Here is an 11,419-nt window from a genome sequence, read left to right as displayed (position 1 = left end):
CAAATGGCTACCAGGAAGCGTCGCTGCCCCAGGAGGGGCTCTCGGCTGCTGGGGTTTCCCGGCCGAGCAACCGAAGCTCCGGGGCACGTTCCTGCAGAGCTGGTAATAAGGTGGGGACATGTTGTGCTGGGCTCTGAAATGCTCGTAGGGGAAAGCTACAGAGTTTATTTAGTATTTCTTTCCGGCAACAAGCAAAAGGAAATTGTGCAGAGGGTGTGAGATTAGTGGGAACTCACTGACGGTAACGCTTAGTGTCAGACCGTCAGCTGCTCCGGCTTGAAAGGAACGTCGTGTCCTTCCAGTGACCCATCCCGGCACTCGAGAACACACCCTGGTGACCGGGACCAGCGGGGATCACTCTCACTTGTGTGCTGGTCCTGCACGCTGCGTGCACGGCACAACTCTGAGCCTGGTGGCAGTGGCTGGTGCTTTCACAAGCTCCGTGTTGGTATTTTGTCTTGTCCTCGTTCACTCTCTCGTCACTGAACAGGGCAGCTGACGGTGCACACGGAGCCTGTCGGCTAAAATGCTGCTCCTCTGTTTGCACTCCGTGGAGAGCTCTTCTCCACTAATGCTGGTGACACCAAGCTGGGAGGAGTGGCCAATACCCCAGAAGGCTGCACCACCATTCAGCGAGACCTGGACAGGCTGGAGAGTTGGGCAGTGAGGAACCTCATGAAGTTCAGCAAAGAGTGTAGGGTCCTGCACCTGGGAAGGAATAACCCCACACACCAGTTGACCTGCTGGAAAGCAGCTCTGCAGAGAAGGACCTGGGAGTTCTGGTGGACAAGTTCCCCATGAGCCAACAATGTGCCCTTGGGGCCAGGAAGGCCAATGGTGTCCTGGGGTGCATGAGGAAGAGTGTGGCCAGCAGGTCAACGGAGGTTCTTCTCCCCCTCTACACTGCCCGGGTGAGGCCACACCTGGAGTAACTGTGTGCAGTTCTGGGCCCCCCAGTTCAAGAAAGACAAGGAACTACTGGAGAGAGTCCAGTGGAGGGGTATGGAGATGGTCAGAGGACTGGAGCATCTCTCTTAGGAGGAGAGGCTGAGGGAGCTGGGGCTGTTCAGCCTGGAGAAGAGCAGACTGAGGGGGGATCTTATCAATGCTTACAAATACCTTAGGGGTGGGTGTCAAGAGGATGTGGCCAGACTCCTCTCAGTGGTGCCCAGTGACAGGACAAGGGGCAACGGGCACAAACTGAAACGTGGGAAGTTCCATCTGAAAATGAGGAAAAACTTCTTTGCTTTGAGGGTGCCAGAGCCCTGGAACAGGCTGCCCAGGGAGGGTGGGGAGTCTCCTTCTCTGGAGATATTCAAAACCCGCCTGGACACGACCCTGTGTGACGTGCTCTGGGTGACCCTGCTTTGGCAGGGGGTTGGGCTGGATGATCTCCAGAGGTCCCTTCCAACCCCAGCCACTCTGTGATTCTGTGATTCTGTGTAACACAGTGCGGTTTTGCTCTTGGAAAGAGGTCTCTGGATATTTGCTTATAATACTACATTTTCAAAACCAAGAGAGTTTCTGACACCTGTAAAATTTATATGTGGTCATCAAAAGCAGGTATATTGCTAACGGGCTCCATCTCAGAAGGAAACGATCCCAAGGAAACGTGCCAGAGGCAGACAGCACATACAAGGAGGCAGCGTGCATCTGTCACAGCAGTGTGCACTTGCCATGAGCGCGCTAACACGGCGCCAGGACCAAGGGGGACAGCCCGCTGCCTACCAACCAGCTTGAGTGAAGCTCTCCCCAGAAAACATCATTTGGAAGAGCTGCTCCAGGGCATAACGGGACCTGCCAATGCAAACCAGACACGGTGCAGTTCGGGAGGGAGCGGGGGGACTAGTCTCACCCTTTCTCTAGTGCCTTGGCACTGGGAGAGCTGAATCTGGGTCCTCTTCTACTTTAAACGCAACAGTTGAAAATGGAGATGATGAGGAAGGGAACTCCCCAACTAATTAAGAGGTGGACAAGGGCAAGCCTGGCAAGAGGCCAATCTACATGACCGAGTGGTTGTTCTCAACAGCTGGAGGCCTAACCTGAGCTTTTGAGGCAAAGCTGAGACAATCTGGAGGGCAGCGAGGCGGCACCGGCCAGCACGGCCGTGGTCAGGTCCCAGCTCAGGGCAGACAGAGGTGACTCCAGTGGCAGTGCTTAAATCAGCGAAGCTTGTGTCACTGCAAGAGCTTCCACCCATCAGGTCTCTTTGTGTCTTTCACCTCTGAACTTGGGGTGGTTTTATTTGGTTGGTTCTCTGAGTTTTACGAAAGATCTTTTTCACTGAACTTTGGTGACGTGTGTGTGCCCCACCAGTGGCAGAGCCAACACAGGGCTGAGCAGAGGAAGGATGAAGATTTCTGACGAGAGCTCCTCCCCAGCCCAAAACCTCCTGGGTTTTCATTTCCTCTAAGAACTTGGCTGCGGCAGGATTGCAAGCTTTGTTTGGTCATTGCTACAGCCTTTGCAAGTGCTCCCCTTCCGTCCGTGACCAGACATCCTCACTGGCTGCTCTTCCCAAAGCCATGGACTGGCTACCAGCCAACCTCATTAGCATGACTTTATTTTGATTTTAATTTAAGCTCCCAGAAGCAGCCTTATGGGCATAACTGGGGCTCTGTCCGGTCCATGAAGGGTCAGGTTCATAGAATCACAGACTGGTTTGGGTTGGAAGGGACCTTAAAGCCCATCCAGTTCCAACCCCCCTGCCACGGGCAGGGACACCTTCCACCAGACCAGGTTGCTCCAAGCCCCATCCAACCTGGCCTTGAACACTGCCAGGGAGGGGGCAGCCACAGCTTCTCTGGGCAACCTGGGCCAGTGTCTCACCACCCTCACAGCAAAGAATTTCTTCCTAATCTCTAATCTAAATCTCCCCTCTTTCAGTTTAAAACTCTTCCCCCTCGTCCTGTCACTCCATGCCCTTGTAAAAAGCCCCTCTCCCGCTTTCCTGTAGCCCCTTCAGGTACTGGAAGGTGCTAGAAGGTCTCCCCAGAGCCTTGTCTTCTCCAGGCTGAACAGCCCCAGCTCTCTCAGCCTGTCTCCAGAGCAGAGGGGCTCCAGCCCTCTGAGCATCTTCGTGGCCTCCTCTGGACTTGCTCCAACAGCTCCGTGTTCTTCTTATGTTGGGCGCCCCAGAGCTGGACGCAGCACTGCAGGAGGGTCTCACGAGAGTGGAGCAGAGGGGCAGGATCCCCTCCCTCGACCTGCTGGGGATGCAGCCCAGGACACGGGTGGCCTTCTGGGCTGCAAGCGCACATTGCCGGCTCATGTTGAGCTTCTCGTCAACCATCACCCCTAAGTCCTTCTCCTCAGGGCTTCCTCGGTCCATCTTTACAATGGCTGATGGGGAAGAGGGAAAGAGGGAGAATGGCGGGTGGCAGAGGACAGGAGACTGCTGCAGCCTCCATTCCAGCACAGATCTGTAGCATCACTGCAGCGCCTCATCTCACCCTTCAGGTCACCCTGACGTGGCCTGACAGAGACAGAGCCTGGCTGTTCCCTGGTCCCCCGCTCCACACCAGCAGCCCCTCAGTGCAGCCCACCCTGCAGAGGCAGGGGAGGGTAGGGCAGGGTCTCCCACCCCACGCAGTGCTGTCGCTGTGGGGCTCCCTCATGCTGGGGGAGCTTGGGTCCCGCTCATCTCAGGCAGGTTCCGTGTCCCTTGGACACCACGTGCTGCTGCTGTGGGGGACAAGGGTGATCCTGCAGCTGCTCAGGGCATGTTCAGCTGTGGTGCCAGCTGTGGTCTCCATGCACCTCTGGGTGTTGCGGGACTTCCCCTAAGCAGACTTGGAGGTGTCCCAGGGTCCGTGCCAGCTCCTGGCTCTTGGGCAAGTTTGGCTGGTGCCCTCAACTGGTGTGTCCCAGGGGACACAACCCTCAGCCTGTCCCTGGTGGCTCTCCTAAGACAGGACACCACACCATGGGGGTCTCCAGTGCTCCTCACAGCATGGACATGCCAGGGCCTACCATGGGCTGTTTGCTGTAGATAGCATTTCACGAGAAGAGCCAGGAGAGACAGCCTTCCCAGGGGAGCACCAAGGTGGACTGGCCTCTTCTGCTTCTGCTTGGGCCCATGTTGTTCCTCAGCAGCCTTGTTGCAGGCTCAGGCGCCTCTTTGTGCTGGTGTTGGGCTTTGTGGGTCTATTCCCAGGTGTTTCACACTGAACCCTGGCACCAGACTCAGTGTTTCAGTTCCCGTAGGTATCTGCAGGTGTGAGGCTTGTGCAGGACATGGTGCAGATGCTCCAAGCTCACATCTGCACTGTGTGCAGGTGTAAGAGCAGTGTCTGCATGGAGGGCAGGTTAATCATCAGCACAGGAGCTACAACTTGGGATTTACGGCTTAGCTAGGACCAGGTGTGCAGCTTTGCTTGTCACTGGTGTCTCCCTGAGCACTCCACCAATTTGCATTACTGTGATGAGTGGTCTTCAGGCTGCCATGAATAATGATGGTCATGATGTGATGGTGGATGGGCCAGGCGAAGACCTGCCATGCTGTGGTGTCTCAGTGTCTGCTGAAAGCCCCTGAGAGAAAAGGAGACGGGATGGGTGGATTCCTGGGTCTCTTTAGCCCCAATACAAGTGTGAAGGAGACTCTGCTAGGGAATCAGCCTGTCCATGGGATAGATGAGTTTCCTGGCACTTCCTTTCCTCGAAGTTATTAAGTGAAAGCTCTTCTGGCTTCTGCCATCCATCTGTTTGGAAGAAGGGTGCTCAAATGCTGTCTAATCCCAGATCTAACCAGGGACAGGGAGTGGATTCTTATTCTGCCTTTAGAGGGAAACCCCAACGTTGCCCTCGTTCAGGACCATGAGAAGCAGACGTACTTTGAGCAAACAGCTTTGAGGACTTTCCAGATCTTCACTGTGGTTAATTGTCTTTACAGCTTTTTTTATTTCTTATTTCCTCTGAGCTCATGCCACACAATTTCCTCTTCTCTAGTGACTCCGCAGTCATGTGCTGCAGTTGCTCCCATTCTGGTGTCCTGTTCTTGAGAGCTGCCTGCGCAGAGATCTTCCAGCCCCAGGTCAGAGAAAATAACATTTGGAAGAAGACCAAGCATCCTCAGTAAAACACCCATCACTGCTCTGCTAAAGCTGAAGATGGACATATCGTGCTGAATCCTTTCGACTGTGGTAAGCACGAAATATACTTTATTAGCACTATTTCTCTTGGAATATGCTTTTGTTGATGGCACAGCTTGTGTTAGCGTGGTCTTTGCACCTTGCAGCCATGAGCCAGTAAATCCTTATTGGGAGAGCATGGCCCATGGGAGCAGAGTCTGCAGCTGCCCCAGCCACGCTCTGCTGCACAGCTGGTTACTTCCACCTCTAGTTCTGCATAGCTGATGATATAAACCACTTTTGGGATTATTGGCTGGTGCACTAGTGTAGAAGGTAGTGGCTTGGGCTAGAGTTTCCAGGGATTTTGGTAGAGCAGCACAGCCTCCTGCAGCAGCTAATGGAACCCACACCCACCAGCCCACACCCTGACCACTGCGCCCGTTCTCCCTTCTGCTGGCACGGAGAGTACTTACGTGTTTTATGTGAAGGGGAACCGCTTGAACAGGAGAAGCTGAGTGAGATCCCCCATATGGTACTCCAGAGTCTAGGGCTTAGGACTGTATGGGAGATGTGAGCTTGAGTTCCTCAGGCTGAAGAGGGAAGAGGGCATTGAGTAGATTTAGTGGGGAATGGTGCCATGCTCTCTTCTAGCTGTATTTTGTAGAATATCTGGCTTGACAAGCGAGAAGGGAAAAACAACTCTCTTGTGCTTCCTTGAAGGACCTTGTCATTGGCACTGCACAGCCTATTAGTGCAAAGACAGAGGAGCTCTACCAAGTGCTGTTGGGGCCAGGAGACGGCACTGCCATCTCCCACAGCCCACCTTTGCCAGAGGTTCCTAGCAATGTAGAGCACGTCCCCGCATCCATCCCTCCAGGTCAGAGCGCAGCCCCTTAGCTCAAGCCCATCTTCTGTGCAGGGCTTTGCAGTGGAGGGGGTCGTGCAGTTTCGCTCTCCCTCCCACCCCTTCTGCTAAATCTGGCAGCTGACAGGCAGGCCTGGAGACCCCACCAGTAAAGTTCACCAGAGCTCCTGGGCAAAGTTTGGAGGCTGCCATGCCCATGTACAGCACCAGAAATGGAGGGGTAGATGGACAGTGCTCCACGGCACAGTCTAAAGGGACTTTGTGAATAACAGTTGTGCCTATATATTGGATGTGGGCACTTCTCTCCTCCTCGTGAGTTCTTCTAGTGGAATCCACCACCTTTCTCCCCCACACACTTTTAGTATATTTGGGTGTGGTGTTACAGTGATAGAGCACCTTTCATTGCAAAGATTCCAGCCCCAAGCACCAGAACTATTTGCTGAAGTTGGCAGATAGATAGCCATAACAGTGGGTTTACGATGCAGATTTGAAAAAAAATTAAGTTATCTAATGATCTCAGGTAATTAGGACTTTTTTTTTTACCTTATTCTAACATCAGAATAGTGAATCAAACACAAAGCTCCCCACTAGTTTCTCTTGCTTCTGCACAGCCTCACCGGTTCCCTGAACGTCTGCATCTGCTAGGTGCTCTCCCGAGCTGAGAGATGCCAACCCTTCCAGCCAGCATGTGTCCTTACCAGAGATGGTCCCTCAGTGGGTGGGAGAGCTGAGGTACAGACATTTATTTAAGGCTGTGTTGTGACAATTACCACTTTTCATACATAGATGAGGGTGTGGAAACAGATCCATGAGATGATCAGTAGGGCTTGCCTTGGGTCCTGCATGAATCAAAGGCAGAACAGGGAACAGAGCGCGGGTCACTCTCTGCTCTGGGACCTCTCCGCAGGGCAGCAGGGAGTGATACGTTACTCCACAGGGATGTGCCAGACCTCTGTGGCCAGACCCCAAGATGTCATAGCCCAGACCATCACCTCCTGGCTACCACCACCTGAATCAGCTATTACCCTGTAGAGATCAGTGGGTTTTCAGCAGGGTGGCAGAGATCAAGGTGAAAGAGCACAGATACATGTGTCACCTGGCCAACTACTAGTACTGCCACAGCTACTTGTTAATTCACATGGAACGTGGCTGCTGGATTGGGTTTACAGACACTCAAACCCTAGTGCTGCCCAGCACACAGCGGCCTGTGAAGGTCCAGGGACAAGTTGTGGATATCTGTAGTTGTCATGTCCTTAGAGGACCTGTGAGGAGTGAGGAAGGACAGGCTCGGGAAGATGACTCCTGCCTTCCTAACAACTGGAAAGTTAGGTCTGCAAACCAAGGGGTTTGCAGAGTTTTATGAAGAAATGGAGAGCTTTCTTGAGTTAGAGCTGACTTCCCCATTTGCAGAGAAAAATTGCAAATGTGCAAATGTGTAAATGAGGAACCAACAGCACATGGGCACAACGAGAGACTCAACCCAGAGAGGGTGAGAGGAGGGTTCATGCCACTATCTGCTGCTGGGGAAGATCCAGGAAGTTTCAAGGCAGGAGGGTGCCTTCTCAGGAGGCAGCAGTCTTTGGGGGAAAATGCTTGTTGTTCGTGGGGCTGGCAGAGCTGAGGCAAGCACATTACAGTGTGCAGCACCCGGCATTCCCATAACTTGCACAAGAAGTTTAGGCTTGGTGACTGGTGGTAGAGTCTACTCACTCTCAAGGAAAACCACCATGTTCTGCAGATGCGGTTAAAAACCCAGCAAGTTGACCATCAGCGAGCAACGTAGTGTCCTTGCTGGTGGGTGCTTTACCTGCATTAGTCAGTTATCTTCCCATGAAGGAAGAGGGAGAGAAAAACAAGCAGATCTGCAGGATTGTGTCATGGAGAGGTGAGCGCCTGCCCAGCGTCAGACAGGGACCTGGAGCGAGAGCCAAGGACAGGCGTGTACGTCCTCTGGGTGGTAAAAGCAGCAGGTTAAAAGTATACAAGGGATTAGACCAAATCCATGTAAATCTGAGACAAGAACACATACAGTATTGATGATGCAGGACTTTGGTATGTCCAAACTGTAGGCAAGATGTGAAGAAATACTAACTGGTAATATTAAAAACCTGAAGGTGTCTCTTTAGGGACAGTGTTTGTCCGCAGCCTCCCCAGCGACGCAGGATAGTACAGAATTGCTGCTGCTGACACTTGCATTTGATGCAGAAATGGTAGAGGGGTGGAAAAAAAGGGGGAGCCAGATTGGTTTAATGACAACTTGAATTCAAAATGATGGCACGATAGACAAGAGCCAGGATTTTAGGAGAGAGAATCTGTAGTTAAAATCAACAATGTACCATAAACATCACCCTTTAGGATTAGTGACTCATCTTTCACGTCATTCACTGAGTAAAAATATTGAGAGCTCTGGTAGGCGATGAAGTGAATGTGAGATCCTACGGTGCCTGCAACTAAGAAAACAAATACAATCTTTATAAGTGTAAGAAGGAAAATGTCAGGAAACAACAAGTAGAGGGTGACTCTGGAAATGGCACTAGAGGTTTTTACCAGATACTGTTTGACTTCTGGAAATTCTAGGTAAAAATAAATGTAGGCAAGTAAGAAAGCATTAGGAACCACAGGGGGGAAAAACACCCAGAAAACCTGTTTGCTTATAGTAAAAGATTAAGAAGCTTGAGATGAAGCAGAGTAATGGATGATTTTATCTAAGAGCCCTCATGCAGAAAAGTCTTTTGAGATTAGAGACTGGTGATCTCAGATCCGCCCTGCAGCAAACACCACTGGATGAAGACACAAAGGCTAGTATGGTGTGGAAATGGTGTCAAAGAGAGGACCAAGGGGACAGGGCAGGCGTCTGTGGCTGGAGCCAAGGCATGGAGCAGAGCTCCTGTGGTCACAGACAGCTGAAAATGAAAGGTGGGTTTTGGCTTAGCAATGGCACCATAGCAATCAGCTCATTTTATGCTTTTTATTTTTAGGTAAGAAGAAAAGCTACGGCAGGAAATTCTGCTTCAGACGTGCCCACTCAGCACCACGATGTCTGGAAAGGGGAAGGGTGGTGCTGAAGGTGGTGCTGATACCTACATTTCATGCCACATAGACTCCGAGTTTCGCTACAACCTCTTCACTGTTTTCTACAGCATCATTTTCATTCTGGGCTTTGTTGCCAACTGCTATGTGCTCTGGATTTTCAGCCGTATTTACCCCACCAAGAAACTCAATGAAATCAAGATATTCATGGTGAATCTGACAGTAGCTGACCTGCTCTTCTTGGTAACGATGCCAATGTGGATTGTTTACTATCACCACCATGGAGACTGGATCATGCCCGAGTTCCTCTGTAATGTGGCTGGCTGTTTATTTTTTGTTAACACCTACACTTCTGTTGCCTTTCTGATGGTCATCACATACAACCGTTACCAAGCTGTGACTAATCCCATTAAAGCTGCTCAGTTTACCACCCAGAGAAGGGGCATCTACGTATCAGCAGCTATTTGGATCATAATAGCGGGCAGCTCTTTGTATTACCTTTTTGATGATAATACTAATCAGGAGGAGATCGATTCGAGGAATTTCACGCGGTGCTTTGAGCGCTATGACTCTTCTGGCAGTGTTTCAGCTGTTCTCGCCATTCATGTCATCATCTGCATCCTCTTCTATATCATTTTCCTTTGTATACTAGGCTGGAACATCATCATTATCAGGACCCTGTTCTCCAAATCAGCGCATCCACGGAAGAGCGCTCACGTCAAGCAAAGGGCGCTCTGGATGGTTTGCACGGTGCTGGCTGTGTTCATCGTAAGCTTTGTACCTCATCACATAGTGCACCTGCCCTGGACCTTGACTGTTCTGGAGCAGTGGAAGAAGGAAAACTGTCAGTTGCGCCAACAACTCAATGATGCTCATCAGGTGACTTTGTGCCTCTTGAGTATGAACTGTGTGTTGGACCCAATCATCTACTGCTTCCTCACCAAGAAGTTCCAGAAGCATCTTTCAGAAAACCTGAAAAGCATGAAAGGGAGTCGCAAGTGCTCCAGGCAAACCACGGACACCGTGATTGAGGGCACCATTCACCAAGAGGATGCCATCAGGATCTAGGTCAGCTCTGTTCTGATTGCAGACTGAGGTGCGTAAATCAGTCACTCATCTTTTCTCAAGAAGGGGCACTGAGGAACACAACAGAGAACCAGGATACAACATTTTTTCTCATTAGAAAGAATGGGCACTCATTTCTTCTATCACATGGAGCTGGCAGAACTGGAACCTGTAATAATCTGGCAGAAAAGCACCTTCTGTCTAGGCTGATGTTCTCATGGGCACTGAGAACAGCTCAGATGATCTGCTTTTATGTGAAAGAAATATGTCATTGAGTCTCTGCAGTGAGCAGCTAGAAGCTAAGTGCACTGAAGTTACCCACTGTGTCAGCCCAGATAGATAGCACCGTCCCTGCCCAGCTCCCATGAAGAATCCAGTATCATCAGAGCTGTAAGAGACTTCTAAAAGACCTGGAAGAACAGACTGAGTTGCTAGCATCAAGTGACTTTTCTAAGCAGCTTGCATGGCTCTGTGAGGAGAGACTGAGCTGAGGAAGCTCTTGAGTGGCTAGAAGGGATTTAGCCCAAGGAGCTCGTCAAAGAAGAGATCTGCACCTCTGATCCCTTCTTACAGAATCCCACAGAATCACAGAATGGTTAAGGGTTGGAAGGGACCTCCGAAGATCATCTAGTCCAACCCCCTGCCAAAGCAGGGTCACCCACAGCACGTTGCACAGGGTCACGTCCAGGCAGGTTTTGAATATCTCCAGAGAAGGAGACTCCCCACCCTCCTTGGGCAGCCTGTGCCAGGGCTCTGCCACCCTCACAGTAAAGAAGTTCCTCATTTTCAGATGGAACTTCCCGTGTCTCAGTTTGTGCCCGTTGCCCCTTGTCCTGTCACTGGGCACTGCTGAGAAGAGTCTGGCCCCATCCTCTTGACACCCGCCCCTACGGTATTTGTAAGATTCCTGTGAGGAGCTATTACAAACTTTTGCCTTTGCTCCCAGCTCTTGAATCAGTCAAGTAACCGGACCAGTAGGCACGAAGAGAAATTGGCAGTGCCTTCGCTCCCATCCCCAGATAGCATCAGTTCAGAGGGGACTATTGTCTGCCCTGGCTTCTTGTATGATAGCACAACGGGCAAACCAGTGGTCTCTTGCACTCAGTTTAGTAATTTTTGGCTGACTACAGGTGTCTGTGGAAATCCAGTTTTACTTTGGAGGCTCCAGATAACAGTTGATTATTGTCAGCACGGGCATTACGATAAGAAGAAAAAAAGCTTAAAATGCTTCAGTATCTTTGTTCTTATTTATTTAAATCAGGGTTGTAGCAAGCAGCTGTACATTATTCCTTCCCCCCAGCCATGCTATTTCTGCTACGCAGAAATGAAGCTGACTAGTTCTTGATATCCTACCACAAGTGAAGTATTAGGTCAGGTCATGGCCACTTTC

At 51.0% G+C, this 11,419-nt stretch overlaps 1 protein-coding gene across 1 annotated transcript; it reads left to right on the top strand.

The window, feature by feature from the left end:
• The first annotated feature begins 4,960 nt into the window (after positions 1-4,960).
• On the top strand, positions 4,961-10,676 carry PTAFR (platelet activating factor receptor). The gene is made up of 2 exons (XM_068417970.1): positions 4,961-5,141; positions 8,913-10,676. Exon 2 carries the CDS (start codon positions 8,971-8,973, stop codon positions 10,030-10,032), a length of 1,062 nt encoding a protein of 353 aa, XP_068274071.1. The 5' UTR covers positions 4,961-5,141; positions 8,913-8,970; the 3' UTR covers positions 10,033-10,676.
• Positions 10,677-11,419: the final 743 nt, after the last annotated feature.

Source organism: Nyctibius grandis, chromosome 24 (genome assembly GCF_013368605.1).
Source record: "Nyctibius grandis isolate bNycGra1 chromosome 24, bNycGra1.pri, whole genome shotgun sequence".
Classification (NCBI taxonomy): Eukaryota; Metazoa; Chordata; class Aves; order Nyctibiiformes; family Nyctibiidae; genus Nyctibius; species Nyctibius grandis.
This window is presented reverse-complemented; position numbering and strand designations above follow the sequence as displayed.

What these genes read in the sequence shown, in the direction of transcription:
- PTAFR (XM_068417970.1), top strand. Translation starts at nt 8,971, where the DNA reads ATGTCTGGAAAGGGGAAGGGTGGTGCTGAAGGTGGTGCTGATACCTAC.